At 50.4% G+C, this 18,181-nt stretch overlaps 1 protein-coding gene and 1 long non-coding RNA gene across 2 annotated transcripts in view; one reads left to right on the top strand and one right to left on the bottom strand.

The window, feature by feature from the left end:
• The window catches only part of RGS9 (regulator of G protein signaling 9), a 34,234-nt gene extending 32,411 nt beyond the window's left edge, over positions 1-1,823 (top strand). Inside the window, exon 19 of the mRNA XM_035342420.1 lies at positions 584-1,823. Coding sequence (XP_035198311.1) covers positions 584-740 — 157 coding nt within the window. The 3' untranslated portion in view covers positions 741-1,823. The remainder of the gene's footprint in view (positions 1-583) is intronic.
• An 11,679-nt stretch (positions 1,824-13,502) lies between these two features.
• LOC118175959 lies at positions 13,503-15,645 on the bottom strand. The gene is made up of 2 exons (XR_004755217.1): positions 15,484-15,645; positions 13,503-15,076 (listed from the first exon to the last, which is right to left on the bottom strand). It is a non-coding gene; the product is annotated as an uncharacterized LOC118175959 (long non-coding RNA).
• Between the last annotated feature and the right edge of the window lie 2,536 nt (positions 15,646-18,181).

Below are 18,181 nucleotides of genomic sequence, written 5' to 3'. Positions count from 1 at the left end.
TCCTGTTAATGGTGTAAAGTTCCCAGGTTTTACTTTAGGTCCCTGAATTCTGAAACTCACCTGCATGTTTGTGTTTATTCTCAAGCTCTGGTTCAGGTATGGTTTAATGGTCAGAGGAGACCCAGAAGTAACAAGAGAGCAGAAATCTTGAGAGAACCTCAAAACATTTGTTGTTTGGGAACAGGATACTGTAAGAATGGGGATTTTTGCCTAGAGAATCACTTTTTAGACCAAACCCTGGCCTTGTCCTTCATTGAAACTGATGTCTACTCAGCCACTATTAATCCACCTACGCTGCTGACCGAGTGGATGAGTCCATATTATAAATTCAGAAGCACAAATCCGAGGGCTCTTTACCCACCTGGCTGTGCACTCCGGCACACAGCAGTTTTGCTTCAAAGCTGTTGGAGTGCACTTATTTTTTTTTTTTCCATCTATGTGGGCTTGTGCCCAGTTTTGCTTTGGGATTTGGGGTTTGAACAATAAAACACTCAAAGCCAGACTCCGTGCTGCATGCTTGGTATTTTCAGAGAGCACATCAAAAAGTGCCCTGTGCATGATGAGTTTTTATTTCACAACACAGCTTCTTCCAAATAAAAATGGACATTCCTTTGGAGAGCCGAATCTACCCTGTAGACTCTGCGGAGGAAGAGCACAAGTGCCACCAGGTTTGTAAGGAATCTGCAAAGGAGGTGATCTGCCCGTGGGAGAGCCCCGCAGAAGAGGGCAGAGCAGGGTAACCAGCAGCGCCTGAAGCAGCCAAGATGTGACCCCCTAACGAACAGACGCTTGCTAGGATGCTGAAGTTTGCCACGTAAGGCTCAGTACAAGGGCCATGCTGTTAAAGAAGCGCATTAGAGCCATCCTTCAGCATCAAGGCAGCTCAGACTATGACATCTATGAATAATGAACTCTGATATACCCATCTGTTTGTAATTCAAGAATTTGAAGCATTTCTGGACTGATTTTCCTATCTTTAGTATATTCAGAGCCATTCATTATAGACTTCTTGATAAATGTACCTCATTTCTTGCCTTATAACAGATGGAGAATTTATGTACATATATCCTGGGAAATGATGTCTTATCTGAGTTACTTGCTTGGCCATGAGGTGTCAGCACACTGTACACAACACAGCTGGAGCAGAGCTTGCAGGCATTTTTCAGAGCAGGACTAAGACTTCAAGCACTGCCAAGATCAGATGTGTTTGTGTCCCAGCTTGGGTCCACCTCTTATGATTAATAAGAAGTCTTAATTTTAAATCAAATTCATTAAGAAACACCTGATAGCTGGGGAAAAAAAAATAAAAAAATTCAGACTTTTCCTGAGAAGCCAAGTATTGTATGGCATAGCATCATTTCTTAATCAAAACCAAAAAGGATCCTGAAGAGCAAGTGGTGCAGGAGAGCAACAAAGGCTCCAGAGCACTTCTGCATCAGCTCCAGTTTCCCTTTAGTGGCTCCTCAGTGCCAGGACGGGTCTTGAAACTGTGAATTGGACTGCACCCCTGCAACACCCAGGAAGGTCAAAAATGAGTCTGTGTTGGCATTTTGAGCCTCTCCCAACTTAGACTGATGCATTGCCTGATGCACAATTTTTAACTGTGGTGTTATCATGAGTCTTAGAACATTCCTTTCCTTATGTCGCGCCAGAGTTTCAAGATCTTTTTTTTGTTGTTGTTGTTCAAGTGTAGAGGGGTTTCCTGGATGTGTGTGATGGGGGCCATTATTCTGCAAGTTGGCCATGTGGCCTGTGACTTTTGATGTTGCTGTTTTGTACTTTTTAAGTGTAAATGAAGTTTTGCCCGTGTGGCTGACGTGGTTCATCATGCTGATTTCTACTGCGGGATTTGAAGTCTCTCCTCCTGCCTGCTCAGTGGTCCCCGTGTGCATGGCAGGAGGTAAAGCTGCTGTTCAGCGCATTGCACGTGGCTGACACTGCCCTGACAAATCAGCCTCAAGAACTCCGAAAAGGCAAAGGAGGTGTGACTGGCAGAGCGCAATGTGGATGAGACCTGGGCAGTCCTTGCTGCATCAGAAGTCGCGGTGCCTGCACGCCAGGTTTTGGTGTGACAGAGGGTAGCAGGACTTTGCGGGTCCTGTGCTTCTCTTTGTACGGCTGGGTGTTTGCTCTTCCTGGCGCTGCTCTGTTGGAAGGGTTTGGTTCTGCTGTGGCAGTCACTGGCAGCGTCCGCCCCCTGCCCATCAGAGACAAACGTGCTGTCTCCTGCGATAGCTTTTGTTGATCTTGTTAATCAGCCGCTCTTGATCGGGCCGTTACAGCGTAATCCAGGAAACACAACGACAGGAAGACGTTGTGATGGATAAGAGTTACACTTTGCCAATTAATATCACACACATTGATATGATAAGAATTACTGTAATATTGCCAGGGGATTAAATGGTCTCTTGGCCTCACGTTCCTCCTCAAAACCAGAGGGAAGACCTCAGGATCCAAAACTGGCTGCTCAGACAGTGATGAGCTCCCATCATTTACCCCTTCAGGGCGGTGCTTTCCTTTCAATTTCTTTCACTTTCTGGACTTGTATATTTTTCCCCAGGGGGGCAGGCACCTGTGTGGTCAGTCTCAAGCCAGCGCCTCGCTTTCCTTCCTTCCTTTCCATCAGCCCTTGTGGTCTGCAGACCCCCCAGCTGCCTGCAGGGAAACCAGAGCTCCAGAGCCCCCACATCCCTCCTGCCACTCCGCCGCGCTCGCACGGTGACATCTGACGATCTCGGCCCCGTCGGAGGCCTGGCGTGCTGGAGTCTGGAGCGCTTTCAGCTCCGGCAGTTCAAATCCCCTCGCTGTGCAGTAGCCCATTTAAAGCTGCCTGGAGTCACCTGGAGGAATTAGCTCACTGCAGCAACTTAGACATCCAAAGTATTCCGATAATGTGAGGGATGTGGAAGGTTAATGACTGGAAAAAGTGATCGCTCCCTGTGGGCAGTTTCTCAGAAAACTCCCTGCTGTTTGGCAGAGAGAAGAAAGGAGGCTCCAGCAGCAGCGAGGGAGCCCCGTGCCCTGCTCGCCCACTGGGGCTGGGGCTGCTGGGGCTGCCCTCTGGGAGGAGGACGTCTCCTGCTGCAGGAGAGCTCCACACCCGAGCTCACGTGCTGCAACAGTCGGATGTTAGGTATTGTTTGGATGAACTGGGACAGGAGAACAGAGATGCTTAATTAGCCATCCGGTCTCTCCAACAGGCTCCTCTCCCAGGTTCCTGGGCTGGGCTCCTCCAGCCTCCCGTGCTCCCGTGGGAGTTGTTGCATCCTCGCCCTGCAGCCGTGGGCCAGCTTCTGGGGTTCCCCGTGCCGCAGGAGAGCTCTTCCCAGGCTGCCTCAGCCAACAGCCTCAAGGGGACACTGTTGGGATAGGATGGGAGCGATGGGCAGGATCCTGCTGCCAGCTTTGGGGGCTGACCTGCTCTGACCGTGCTGCTGCACCACGTCTGTGGTGGGGCCGTGGGGCTGGGGGCATCCTGCTGGGATGCTGGGGGCATCCATCCACAACCCGCAGGATGGAGGATGGGACACAGCATCTCAGTGAAGCTGAGCCGAATTTCAGGTCTATTTCCCAGGCGATCGGCATCTCTCAAGTCTCCCTTCCAGCCTGACATTTCACTCTGTTCTCTCCAGCTGGGAAATAGAGCCCAAGTGCCAAAAGCACTGAGCACCTTTTTGTTATTTTTCATTTTTTTTTCCCTGGAGTCTTGGAGTGTGCATTGCTCGAGTCTCGTTAATTTAAAAATGGAACAAAGAATGCTCAGCATCCTGCAGGATCAGGCCTCAGGAGCAGGAAGTACCAGCTGGCTCGGGAGAGGGCTCGTTCCCATGAGATTCCCAGTGTGGTTTTGGCAGGCCGCGTGGTTTGGATAGCTCCGCGAGCAGGCTCTTCCTGCCTGAAATGCCAGCCGGGGAAGAACAGCTGACTCAGAGCATGACAGCACTTCACAGCATCCCCTCGTGTGATGAGCCGTCAGAAACTTCCCTGACACCGCTGCCTTCACATTTTGTGAGGGTGGCTTGAAAGCCGAGCTGTAAGCCGAGCCCACGTCGCCGTGCTCTTGGAAACCGAGGTCGTGGGCGGAACTCACCTCTGCGCGGGGACGGCGGCGCGTTGATCCCACTCGGGGCCCGGAATAGGACTTCAGTGCAACCCAAGTGGTTCACGGCACAGTCACCCCAACACCTGAGTGTCCGAGTTATGATAAATTTGTTATGAAAGCATCAGCATGACTTAGCTTTTTGGGGTGCAGGGCCTCGGGGATGCAGGAAGATCTCCAGTCGGCGGGGGAGTTTTCGCCTTGCCGCGAGGGACGTGTTTTATGCATTTGCAAAACGCCTGGCCTGGAAGCAGAGGTGAGCACCTCACAGGATCCCTGGTAGGGTAAAGGTTCCCAGATCTCTTCCACACCACACTAAAGAGGTAAAGATAAGCTCTTGCAAGTCAGTTTACTTTTTAAAATTCATGTTGCCATAGCAGCTTAGCACACTGTCTCAAGTCCTCCCTCTTGCAAAACTTTGATCACCATGAAAACAGAATTATGTTGTTCTCCAACATGTTCTACATCTAAATATATTGAAGTTCCCATAGTTCAGGCTTCAACATCTCTGCAAAGCCCTCTTTTATTTCTCCCTCACTGACATTTCTCAGGCCAGAGGACAGTATTTGCAATCCTCAGGCTGCTCCGGGCCCGGTGGTGGTGCAAAGCCGCTTCTCGGCACCGCCGTGGTCTGGCTGCTGCTCATCCTGCCAGCTGAGGTCCTGGTGCCAGTGCCTTCTAACACCCCCTGATATACCACAGCACGGAGGCCCAGCCACCGATTCCGCCCCGTAAATCCCAGCAATACCCTCCCTCCTTGGCGCTGCTCTCCACCCAGCAGCACAGTCCCTTCCCTGGAGTAATAAAAGCACAAAACCCCCTGTCCACGCACTTGCTGCCATCCAGCAGAAGCACCGGGCTGCCTTGTCCTCGCTCAGCTCCACTCCGATCATGCCGGGTGCCCTCTGTCCCCAGGGAACGGGGTTGCTCACCGCTCTTAGGACAGGATGAATCAGCTTTGGAAGCAGTTAGCCCTGGGGAATAACTCAAGGCGGGACAAAACTCACACATGGGTAGGATTTGGTGATGTTTGGCCCACCCTAACTCACGTTAGTGGCTTTATTGAGAGCGAGGGCAGGAGCCTGCTGCCGCCCCAGCGGTCTGCCTCTCCGCAAGCTCAGCGTGACGCCCGCGGAGACCGGAATTTATTCGCCTCATACCTGGGGTGGGACGGCCTCGCTCCTGCTCCGAAACCTTCCCCCTGGTGCACTCACGGTGCTAGGAGCAACCGAAGGCGCTTTGATAAATGTCAGCACTTCGAATCCTGCTCAGAGCCATCCTTTCATCAAGTGTCCCATTTTTCTGGCTGCATTCACGCTAGCAATATTGGAAGTGACCAAAAAATAAAATAAAAATTAGGCTGGACACGGCCAAATTTGCAGCAACAACCTCTGCAGTCATTTGGTTAAGCAGCACATTAACCCAAGCTCCCCTTCTGCTGCTGTTCTCTTGCCTCCGTCTCCTCGCCCCAGACAAGACCCTTCCAGACCAGGACTGGGAAAGGTCACTGGGAATTTTATCACCGTGTGCAGCCAGACTTCTTCCAGTCAGCCTTTTTTTTTTTTTCCCAATCAACTGAAGGGAAAAAAAAAAGAGACGAAGAAGAAAAAATTGGGGTAAAAGTTGAAGAACACTTTAATTTATAAGAAAAAGAACTAAATAATTGATGTAGTCATGGTGCCAAAGGTAATTTCTGCTGCTCCCTCTATCTCACAAAGACATTTAGCATTGATTGAGATCAAAGTATCAAAAACCCCTGCTGCTGAGCTGAAAGGCAAAACTTTCGGCTGCCTTTCTCCGCTCTAATAATATCGTCTTTATGTAGTTAATAAACTGCACACTTCAGTCAAACTATATCATTACAGAAGACTTAGGGAGCTAATAATTTAAAAGCAAAGAATTGCCTCTGTTCTTCGCTTTGAACTAAACAACATTCTGTTGAATGAGGGGGACATCAAAGCTTTGTTACTATTACCAATGTGGCTGGAGCATAGGGCCGCACAGAGTGTGTACTTCAGTCATCAAGAGAGAGAAAAAAAAAAAAAGATTAAAGATATTGGCTTATCAACCCACAGGCAGAACCAGGTGTTTTCTTTTCTGCTGTGCAAGCATCAGGTGGTTTGCTTATCAATGAGTTTTCTTGTTAAATGGATGTACACGACTTCGCCTGGGCCCTCCAATCCCGACTGCAGCCCTTTTATTTTCTGAGCCACCTTTGCAGGACGCGGGACGAGGCTGGTTGTTGGCTAATTGGGCCCTTTTGCGAGGGCCGGCTCCCATTTTCACCCCACTGCCCACTTTCCCCCTGTGGCATGGGGGGGACGGCGTGGCATCACCTTAATGCTCGTGGTGCTTCCTTGCAGGGGGTTTTCCTCCCAGGCTGGGTAAGGCTGGTGCTGCGCCGAGCTCCAAGCCTCAGCACAGCCAGGGGAGGCACACAGCACCGACAGACCGAGCTTCTCCCATGTAGCCACCGCTCCCGTCGTCGTTCCTGAAAACATCCACCTGAGGATGAGAATCCTGTGGGTTTTCTCTGCCCTGTGCACAAATCCCACTGAAGCACAGAGTTTCTCCTGGTTCACGGGGCAGGGATCAGTGAAAAGAGTCCAAGGGGATGTCAGGAGCAATCCTCCCATCCCTTCCCTGCTGCAGCAGCCTCTGCCCGCACTGTGCTGCAGCTGGCTCCGGGACAGACCTTGAGCACTCTTAGGATGGCGATGTTCAAAGACGGGGCTGCTCTGGGCTGCTCTCACCCGGTGAATCGCGAGGTCAGTGCGTGTGAAGAGAGCCTCCCAGCCCTCCTGCTCTCATCTCACGGGCCTGATGTTCCCCTGGATGTTCCAGGCAGATCTTGGAGCCGACAGTTTGGCGTGGGCTCTATTATGGGATCCTTCTACTTCTTAAATGCTGCTTTTCATTTGCATCAAAAACTCTCCTTGGTTCTTGGCGGTCTGGATCTTATCCCCTATTACAGATTGGAATTTAAAAAAGCAGAAAATAATGGCTTATTTCAAAGTAACAATTCAACTGCTTTTTTGAAACGCTGTCCTTATTCAAAACCACTTAAATTTATACATATTTCTAAGTCTTTATTATCCTCAGAGGCTGAACCAATTTGGATCTTGATTTCTGCGAGTCTTCTCCTTGATTTTTTTTCCAAGAAAGTTGAGATGTGATGTGAACGGATTGGACATTAACCATAGGTAACAAATGGTTTCCCGGGAATTATTGCTCAAGTTATTCTTTAAATACTTTGCAAAGCCTATTACTGTGGGGAGAAACTTCAGAGCAAAAAGACTTTTGCAAAGGGCTGATCTGCTGCTTTTCATCCCGTTGAGCTGCGGGCTGGAGCGTGTGCCTGAGCACATGTGGAGACGTGTGCCTGTGCGTGCTGCTGTGGCCTTCGCTCTTCTGTCAGTGGAAGTGGCTTCCCGTACACTGAGGATGAAATTCCAGCCCTGCTGTAGTGGAGATTTTGCCTTTCATTTCAGTAAGGCTAAAATTTTGTTTTGTCTTCTAGCAGGTGTGCCCATGTCCGACTCACATTTTATGGCCAGAATAATGGAAACTGCCCTTCAGACAGAGGAGCTTGCCCCTCACTCCTTCCTTTCCACAGAAGGAGCGATGAGACAGCCTCACGGGTTGTCTCTCAGACGGCCTGAGCCAAAGGGTCCCTGACACGTTCTGCTCGGCTTGTATGGGCGTTCTCTGACGGGATCTGTTGGGCACAACGGTCAAGATCTGCACATAGAAATCAGCACTCAGTGGGTGTTCAGGACAAACTCTGGAGCCAAGCACCCAACACAACTTCCAGAGCGTGTTACCTGTCTGTCTGTCTGCTCATGTCTGCCTGCAGGCAGTGCCATTCACGCAATGACTATTTCTGCAGCGTTTAGAAAGGCTCCCACATTCAAAAGAGCGCTGTGAACCAGCACGGAAGGTTTCCAGTTGGACAGAGATGCGGAGCTGAAGGCCCTTGAGCCAACCCGTGCAAGATCTGGTAATACAAAGATAATAAAGTGACTCTGATGGGAGTGCAAGGCGGAGTGAAGCTGTCTTTAGCCTTTACCAAAACCACTGTCAGTGCCTTTGCCTTTTCACAGCACAGCTCTTCGCAAAGCTAATTGGGTTAGTGCCTTGCAGGGGGTTTTCAGTGTCTGCAGGAGATGGGCTGCTGCAAACACCTTCCCCTTCAAGGCACACAGCGTTGCCTTTTTCACACCACAGCTCTCTCCCTGGCTTCTGTTCTCGAAAAGCAAAAGTCCCAGGCTGTTCTTCAGTATCAGCCATTACAGGGTTTCAGTTCTTTCCTCCCAGCCATTTTCAAATGTTCAACTTAAAAGGAAAATGTTTCATTTTAGGCCAAATTCCCCCCTCCTCTCCCTTTCCCCTCTCTTCTCCTTCGCCCCCCTCTTTTCTCTGGAAGAAGAACAAAGTCATTCAAATCAGGAAGCTGAGGAACTCCATCTATACTTTCCACTGGGACCTCAATCCCTACTGGTTTGGCTTGATTTGATTGAAGTGTAATTTAATCCTTCACCATTTGTCATAATGTCATTTCTGTATAAAAACACCGCCGCATCCAAACTTCAGATCAGCACCGAGGAGCTCTCCAGGAGGCACGGAGGAGGCTCTGCGGATGGCGAGGAGGGCGTGAAGCGGCCCTGCGGGATGCGTGCTGCTAGGGAAGGAGCTCCTGCACCCACGGCGAGGTGATGGGGTGACCGGGAGCACATCTGCACTGACTGAGCCAGGTTGTGTAGGTTAAAATGTCCAGGAGGAGGTGGACAACTTGGATGTCAGCGTGGGCTAGCAATGAAGATATTTGCAGGCCCGGGCAAGCGCAGTGCTGGTCATGGCGCTGGACGATTGCCCTGCGTTACCTCCAGGAGCAAGTCTGCGGTCTGTGCAGCTCAAACCACGTCTGTATTTGTAAAGAGGAAGGGAAGGACGGGGCCTGGTGATGGGAATTCTCTTCCCTGACATGCAGGTGTCTTCCATCCCCTTTTTTTCAGAGCAACCTCTATGGTTTTAGGGCTCGCATCCAGATGTTGGGACTACCAGCAGCCCAGCACAAGGGGAACTGAGAGGTGTCAGGGAAACTGCGCTCAGAAGTCCTGGGGGTTCGTTTCCACCCCATGCCTTGCTGGGGCAGGCTTTGCTCCCTGCGTGGCAATCTTAACACGCAGGCAGAGGAACCGACCTGGCTCAGCACCACGCACGGTCGCTGCTCGTCCTCTCTCAAGCATTCTGGCTCACTGCTTGCTGCCCGAGCACCCTTGGCAGGATCGTGCCCCAAAGCCGGGCATGTCCTGGGATGCACCTCGGCATGTCCCACAGAGCGTCACCGCCCAGCAGGAAGGTTCTGGCTAATCTGCAGATGTCCCGTGAGGGGGTTTTGCTCCGGGATTTTTGTTAGAGAGATGCCAAACATCTTTACTTTCCCCTTCCTGTCCATTCACCGAACACCCTAAAAGGAAGTACGAACGAGGGGAACAGATAAGCCTTATCCCTCAGAAAGAAAACATTCCTGCAGTCAGGGTATATAAGCCAGATACCGCCTGCCTTTCTTCAGCCGGAGCCGTGCGGGTATCGCAGCAGCCGGAGCCTGGCTCTCTGCTGGGGCTTAGGACGGGAGCCAAAGGTCGCGCGGCCGGGGGGGACAGTGCCCTGCAGACCTCCCGTCTCCTCACTGCCCTCCCGAGGGACCGGGCTGCCAGACCGCCCGCGAGCTGCTTGGGGAGCGGGGGCACTTGCTTGCAGACACCGACCGGGAGGATAAGCGGGGAGGGGGCTGTGAGGGCCCCCCGGCTCCCCGTCACCCCGCTGTCGCAGCCCTGCTCCATCCCTTCCCCCTAAGAGCAGCACGGGGTATCTGCTCACAACACTTGTCAAAAATTAAAGCAGAACCTTCTTTCAAACACTCTGCCTGTACTCGACTGCCAGAAAAGCGATTCTTCCTCCCCTGAAAATTTGCATTTAAAATTCCAGATATGCACTTTTGCTCAGACGAAAGAATGCGTGTTCCTGCTTTCAAGTCGGGTCCTCTGTGACCTCTAGGTTTTAATATTTCCAGCAAAGTGTCATTTGACAATTCAAATATGGTCGGTAAGCACAGGAAAGTAAATGTCCTTTAAGATAAGCGCGTATTATAGTGAGAGCTGGTGATGAGAAGATTTCACCTGCAGCTAGAAACTTCAGAGTGATATGTGTGACTCTGCTGCATATTAAAAAACGGCTTTGGTGAAATATTGGCATTTCCAGATTTCGGTTTGCCAGGGCTGATATATTCCCGCTGCTTAATTCACGGGGAAGCGTGCTGGCCTGTGCGAAGAGATTTCACTGTTTAGCTTTTGCTTTTCAATTAAGAGCAAATCAGGACTCAAATCCTGCTCGCGGCGCATCTCAGCGGGTGAAGGACCGCAGCCCCCCACACCTGGACGGCCGGATCCGCGCTGCCAGCACGCTCCGTTGGGATGGTACCGGGGTGCTCGGGGTGCTGGGCCTGGCCCCGTCCCCTCCAGGCGTCCCCCCGCAGCCCTGGGCTCTCTCCTTGCATCCTTTTGAGTTCATTTCAGGCTCCCGAAGCCCTCGCACAGGAGGCTGTGTTATCGCACACCCGCCCCTCCGCGTGCAGCTCTAGCCACCAGTCAGCAAGCAGATCAGCTTGTCACAATAATTAATAGGCCTCCCTGTGGTCCCTGGTAATCCATCCCAGGGCCGCACAGCACCGGCTCTGTTTTACTTAGGTGTGTGTAAGCCTTAGAACTGCCCCAAACAGAGCCTTTTTCATGGAACTGATTCATTCAACACCTTAGAAGGGTTGTGGGCGCAGGGAGGGGGCAAGTTTACACAGATGCTAGTGTCTCAGGACTTGCTAGCAGGTGTCTCCTAACTTTACGCAGACCACCCTCACACTAAAGGGAATCCTTTTGCTTTGAGCCTGTTTGAGTTACACGGCTTTGGTCTTTGAGTTCCTGCTCAGCGGACGATTTATGGCGCTCCTTATTGATAATGCCCCTGCGAGCAGAGGGAGGGCTTGTTAGCCAGCCGTGTGGCTTTCAGAGCGTCCTCGGATAGCTGAAGTGCCCTGAGCATGCAATTCCTCCGGCTTTCTAGGGAAAGGAAAACAGCAACACCCGTACAGGCTGTGGGGTTTTTCATTTGTTTGTTTGTTTATTTAAAGGGGGGCGGGGGGGAGCTAATGATAGGTTTAAGCAAACAGTTTCCCCTGAATTTGGCCATTTTCTCTCGCTGAGGTCATATGACAGCTGAGATTACATGATTAGAAACGTTTTAAGGCATTCCTGCAGCCTCAGGAGGGGAGGAGGGCAAATATTTTAGGATTGCTGTGTGTAGTTCAGGAACACACATCGCGGAGGGGTGCCTCTTCCCCAGGGGATGAGGCTGTGAGGCAGCCGGGAGCCTGCGCTGCAGCCACTGGTGGAGGCTTGAGGCCCCTCAGGTGTCGGGGTGCCAGATATGGGACAGGCTGTTGCAAAATTTGGATCAGTTTTTGTGGTTCTCAGAAACCTTTCCACATTTTCTGTATTCCAGTCGGGAAGGACACCACGACTCCAGCAACACCAACACGGAGGCAGCATCTTCCATGGTTCCTGGTGCAGACACCTCGGGAGCTTCTTGTCCCTTTGCCACAGCAGAGCAGAACTGGCCCGACTCAACTCTCATTACAAGTTAATGGGGAGAAAGTGTTACTGGTGTGACTGCAGTGCCTGAAACCCCACAAAAAAGAGCCGGTCCCTGCCTCAAATCTCTCTTTTCTGCAGGCGACCTTCCCTTCATCTCCGCTGTGTTGTTCGCTGTTGGTGTTACTGCCCTGTGTCACTCGCGTAGCCCTCATTTTTTCCCTTGCCTTGGGAGAAAGAAAGCAGCCTGTAAGCACCTGAAAACAAAGATTATTTCTCTTTCACGTTGGTGTGCAATTTAGAATTTCTGCTGAAGATCCAGGTGTGGTTCTGGACACACTCCACCATGGATCCAGCACCACGACAGGTGAGCACTTCAGCCACACTCTGCCGCCTCTCCTCCCTAAGTCACACCCTGCTGTAACTCCCACTGGAATTAGCAAAGCTTCCAAATAGGTGACAAACATGCACGCAGCCTTTGTATGAGCCTCTCGAGATCATATCAAATTTGTTGTTTTGCTGCTGGCCAAGATTTCTTCCTACTTTCCTGTGCTGGCTCTCTGAACATGAAGCTACCCTTCCAAAGCTAAGTGGAGAGTGTACTATTGCAGGTTGCATGTCAGCCGCTATCAGTTAAAAAATGAAAATATAATTGGTATTCCCTGAAGTGAGCCCACCTCTCGCAAATATTTCTGCGTAGCACTCAGCACGTTTCCGCTGAGTTCAATTTGTCAGCAAATTGCACGATCACTCTGCTGAGCCACTGAGGCACTCCACGCAAGGGAGGGTTTCACAACACTTTCACGTTGACTCACAAGGTCAACAAGAAGCCCCGTTGGCTTCCTGTGTACCCTGAGCCTGCTACAGCTGCGCCTCTCCAGCAGGTTCGGAAGCAATGATATGTGCTCAATGAAACAAATGGTATTTCCAGTTCAAGTCCCTGTCTGGCACAATGAGGAGTAACCACAATATCCATCTCTGTCTCCTGCTTTATCATCTCCCACTGGAAAGGAAAGGGGAAGGTCTCCTGCTGTCCATAGGTAGTTTATTAGCTGCATTTACTCTTGGCTGCTCCATAACTTTATGCTTGAGCCCTCACCCCTCAGGTCATTCAATATTTTACTCCTGACGGAGCTGCAGAGGCACCAGTTGAAGCCCAGACCCCAAGTGTCAGGTACAGGACGGATGGCTTCTGCCAAGGCTCCTGGTGTCATCGTGAAGGGTCCCAGGCAGCTGTAAGGACATCTTCCCACGCCCCCGTCCTGCCTCGCACACACTTCATAAAAGCTGTAAAGGGATTAGATGGGAGAGACATGATAAAAAATAAATGAGTTTGTTGTGCTTTTGGAACTAAATAATGCTTTAATAGCAGAATCCTTTTTCAAAGTTAGTAGTTCAGAGTAAGCAGTACTTTAGGCAATCCAGGCATCTGCTGCAGGGACTTTCCCTTGTAATTAGTTAATGAGCTTGATGTAATTTTTACATCTTATTAAGATGCCATCTTTTTAGCCTTGTTAGGAACGGTAAACTTTTGAGACATATTGGAGACGGGCTCCCTACCTGACCACATGCTCTGGAGAGCTGGCAGCAGCCAGCCTTGAAGGTGGCTTTGAGCCTTAGGTGCGCGGAGTGGGAGCAAGAATTGTGTTCCCCAGAAGTGCAGCAAGCCTGTCCTTCCCATGGTTGACATTTCTGGCCAGCTGAACAGTTCCTAAAATCACATATCTGAGGGGCAGAGTGCTGCTGGTTTTGCAGTGACCTGGGTGACCACCTCACCACAACACCTCCTCTTTAGGGCTTGCTGATCAGCTGAAGGAGAGTTGCTAGAATAACAGCTGGCTGCCCCTTAAAACCCAAAAGTGAACTGGTGGCTGCACCAGGGCTTCTGTTAGCTTCTTTTCCCAGCTGACCCCATTTTTATGTGCTCCCCCCTTCATAGCTGGGCTCCAAAGCCTGGATATTTTCTCCCTGGCCTGCCATCGTGCTGATTGGATTTAAATATGAAAAGCATTGCTCTCTGTGCAAGTTCAGCCTTTGGTTAAAAGTGCAGGATGTTAAGGGGTGCAGGATTTTTTTAGTCTTTCATAAGGTCTTTTTTCAGTGTCTCCTTATGAAATGGCCTTGAAAGTGTCTGTAATATAATGATCTCACACACTGTACAGGCTATATTTCTCCTCCCTTTATGTAGAGTTTTCCTAGCTAATTTCACAGTAAACTTCATTATACTGCCATCCCCTGCCATGAACTCTGGAGGTTCTCACTGCCACATGGTACACGTGACTGGTGCTGGTGTATCTGCCTTGAATTAATGCAGGTGGGCTTCAGCTCCTGCAGCCTTTTGCAGAGATCAATGGGCTGCAGAATCAGGCCCCGGAGCCTCCCACCCTGTGGTCCAGCTTTTCCTCAGCAGCCTTTGAGCACCAGTTTGACCCTGTCCAGTTTGGGACATGCAGACTGGCAGAACCTCAGGCAACTCCAATGTCTCTGGGCCAGCCTAGGGCCCTGGTCCTGAGCTGCGGCCTGCTGGGGTGCTGAGGGTGCAGTTAGTTACTGCACAGCTTTGCCATTGCTCCTCGGTGCCCACGTTTGGAGGACTGAGGTTGCAGGAGGCTCCTTCTCCTCCAGCAGCTCAGAGTAAGGGCAGAAAGAAAGAAAAGGGGAGCACAAGTGGATTCAGGACCCCCTCTTTTACAAGTAACTGTGTTCTCCAACCCTTCACTTAGGTTTTCCAGGATCTGTCAGCCCAAGGCCTCACCCACAAGCCAGTTCTGCTGGCAGTGTTCTTCCCATGGCCTTCAGTTGGCCATAAATCCCATACATAAACTTCTTGGCATAGCAGCCCCAGCTATAAGGCGAGGACAGCGGGGGCCGTAGGTTGCACCACAGATTTTTACATTCACATGGCTTCCTCTTGCACAGCCAAAAGAAAGGTAAAGCAGCGATGAGGAGAGGACAAGAGAGCAAGGAGGGCAAGCAACACCAGGGGAAGGTCATGCTCTAAGCCATGCAACCGTGCGAGTATCTCCTCTGACCTGCACATACACTGCACAGGGGTGAACTAGGAGGCAAATCCTCTTCTTTCTGCTGCCACCCAATCCCTGGCGGACCACCGGCCAGAAAGGAGGCTGCCAGTCACGCAGGGGCACTTTGATGTGGGCACAAAAGAGCGAGCCATTCGAGACGCTTCCTGCCCGGTGGCCTCCATCAGTTTGTGAAGCCTCTGAACGCTCCTGTTTGATCCGCTTGAGGATCTTTGAAGCCTCTTCTGTCTCGCAAACAAATGATCCACCGCAACTTATTTTTAATCCTTTAAAAGGTTCCAGATATTCCTCTGTAAAAAACAAAATACCCAGCCTGAAACTTGGTACCTCAGGGAGGAGCAAATTTTCAAGTATTGGTTCGGTCTGAGCACATTCAAACATCAGCAACAATTTGTGAGTTCCCTGCTAGGAAGGAATGGCAAAGGTTCAGCCTGCACTGTGACCTAATTCTAGGTGCTAAAATATTGGGGTCTCAAGGAAAGTAGCTGTGAGACAAGGCCGCAGTGGCTTAGACTGCAGCATGCTGTATGGCACAATTGATCTGAGGGGCTGCAAAGTTGTCTGGAAAGTAGAAAGAAATCCTGGCCAAGCAGCACAGGGAGAAGCACAAAGCAACACTTTCACTGTTGTCTTTCATTTGCAGCTAATCATACACACAAGGGCACTGCTCCGTATTGCAAGCCATTTATATACCTACCCTCCTGTTAAGCTTTATGTGAATTAATTGCTGCTTTCCATTCCTTCCTCCATGTTTTGCTCTAACTCGCTATTCAAACCAAAAACTTAAATTGCAAAATCCAGCTGAAACTTAACAGAAAACATCAAGTTCCATCTGGCCTCACATAAATTATGGTCAGAGTTGCCATTTTGAAGCACAGTTGTTGTTGTTGTTGTTGTTGTTTAATGCCAGACTATAAATCAGCTCAAACTGAGTTCAAACCAGCTCCAAATTGGGACCAGGTTTGCTCGGGGAGTTTGCAAACTCGAGCAAAAGCTTTGGGCAAAGCCTGGCTGAACGCTGAACTTGCAGCGAGCCAGGTGAGCGTGGGGCCAGGTACCAAAGTTTTCACAGGGCCGTAAGTTTAACAGAGAGAGGCCTGGGGCTGACTTGTGCTGTGTGGGGACATCCTTGCCCTCACAGAGGCGAGTTGAGAGGCGAACACGGCCCAGGTGGCAGCACAGGCCACAGGTGCCCCTCACTTGGCCTTGACGGGCTGCCAGCCCTGCCTCGGCCCTCCTCAGGGATATCTGCACCTGAGGAAAACAGCCTGCTCTTTTTGGCTCTGTTGAGGGTGATGCTGGCAGCAAGTCCTGCTCGTGCTGGGGATTCTGCTACGGCCCTGAAGGACATCAGGACGGGGGAGCCTGGCGTGGAGCTGCTGGCAGGCCTGTGGCCCTGCAGGTGAGCTGGGCACAACGTGTGGTGGGGGTGAGCGAGGCCTTGCTGCAAAGGCCTGGGTGGAGATGGAGGCGTTCTGTGTCCCGGAGCTGGTCTGGCCTGGTCCCTGTGGTGTGTGGGGCACGTGTGGTGTCCTGGTATCTGTGTGAGAACAGGTAGGACTTCTCCCTCCCCTGTGTCATGACCTGTCTATTTTAACCTGAAAATAAGTCAGTCTGAGAGGGTTTTTAACCATACAGTCTAAAAATGCCTCACACAATGCTCATTTTTGTTCATGGAAGCAAAGCAAGTCTGTATTTTATGTTCTTCCCTGGCTTTCTGGGCACTGAGGAGTTGTAAGGAAGCCTTCCTCCTCAGCCAGGTTTGTGTGCTGGGCTGGCAGCAGCCCTGGGTGCTGCAGGCGGCCACGTTGTGTGGGTCCGGGCATGGTGAGGATGAGGCCCTTAGGCATTAAACGTATTTCCACAGCCCTGTCCTGCCTTTCAGCTATAGAGTGGCATTTGAGAGGCTGTAAATAATACAGGACATCCTGTGGGATGACTTTGTAAGAGGAATCGGAAGTGAGATTACTCGGTGACACGAGCAATGAAAACATCTCTTAACTCTTTGGTGAACGGTGGAGTTAATCGTCATGGAAAGCATGCATAAATCCTCTGAGCGGGAGGCGCTGCTGCCCTTGGGAGGTGGAATATGTGATTTTTGTATTTTTTTATTTTATTATTTTTTTAATGGCTGCACAAGTTTAAGACACAAATACTCAGCTAATCCTTCTTCCTTTCTGGCTGACTCTGTGCCTTCTGGAGTTGAGCATCCTCCTGTGATGTGTAAATGCTGAGTGACTTCTGATGATCAAAGAGTACGGGCTTGATAGACGTATTTCAGCTATCTATTTGATACCCAGACAGCATCTCATATCAGCGCTCACATCCAAATGTATCTGTTCAGAACACTTAGTACATTAATTCTGTTCAGGCAACCGGTTCAATGGGAACCATTCCTTCTTCAGGCCCTGCTTCTGCATCCATGAGACGTATGGTTGCAGGTGGCTTTGCTTGTGTGGTACCCACGGAGGCCCCCTGGGATGTGATTCAGATGTGCAAACCTTGTTTGGAGCAGGGGATTGGGATCGAGTTACTGGGCAAAGCATTAGTCCTGTGTTGTGGTAGTGTGAACAGAGCAAAATCCAAATTTCTGTCATCTGGAAAAAAGGACGGGGCAAATAAATTGTCTGTACTCCTGGGACCAGGAGCTGGGCTGCATGCAGTGGTGTGCTGGGCAAACAGCTTGTGCAGGCAGGGGCTGTGTGCTCTGCAGGCTGAGGCATGGAGAAGATGGTACCTGCGGTGGGCTTGTTTAAGTGCTCTGAATCAAAGCTTGGTGCTCAGTGCAGACTTCCAGTGTGAAATGGAGCATTTCTGGTGTACCTGGATGGGAAACATACTTGCAATTCCTCTCAGGAGAAAGAAATGGTATGTCTATATATATGCATTAAAATATGTGTGTATATATATTTAAAAAGGACAATTAATGTTAGTGTTCTTGTTACTTTGTCAGAGGAAGGCTACCGTTCATAGCATGTGGTGAAATGTATTGGCCTCCTACTTTTCTGATACTTCCTTTTGTCTTTAGTCAGAAAAAAAAATAATGAAATAAAATAGAAGGCAAACCAGTGTTTGCCCTCCATGTGCTGGAGGAAGTTGCTGCAGAGGAGGTGCTCCCTGTGCACAAAGCTGTGGTACTGAAAAGGGAATTACAGGGGTACTGAAAAGGGAATTTCAGGCAGTCTTTGTTTGGATCAGAAAGGCACTTCACAGAAGTGTTGTCCAGCTCCACTTTGTGTTTGCTCGTGCCCACCGGAGCAGGCTCTGAGTGGGCACAGCCTGGAGTGTGATGGGCAGAAACCAAGCCAGAGGCAAGTGATGGGAACCCAAAGGTTTTCCTCATTACTGAGGAAAAACACTTTGGGCCTCTGAAAGAAGCAATAAATGGCTGTCAT

This window comes from Oxyura jamaicensis, chromosome 18 (genome assembly GCF_011077185.1).
Source record: "Oxyura jamaicensis isolate SHBP4307 breed ruddy duck chromosome 18, BPBGC_Ojam_1.0, whole genome shotgun sequence".
Lineage (NCBI taxonomy): Eukaryota > Metazoa > Chordata > Aves > Anseriformes > Anatidae > Oxyura > Oxyura jamaicensis.
Note: the sequence above shows the minus strand (reverse complement) of the source record. Positions and strands in the feature narration are given on the sequence as shown.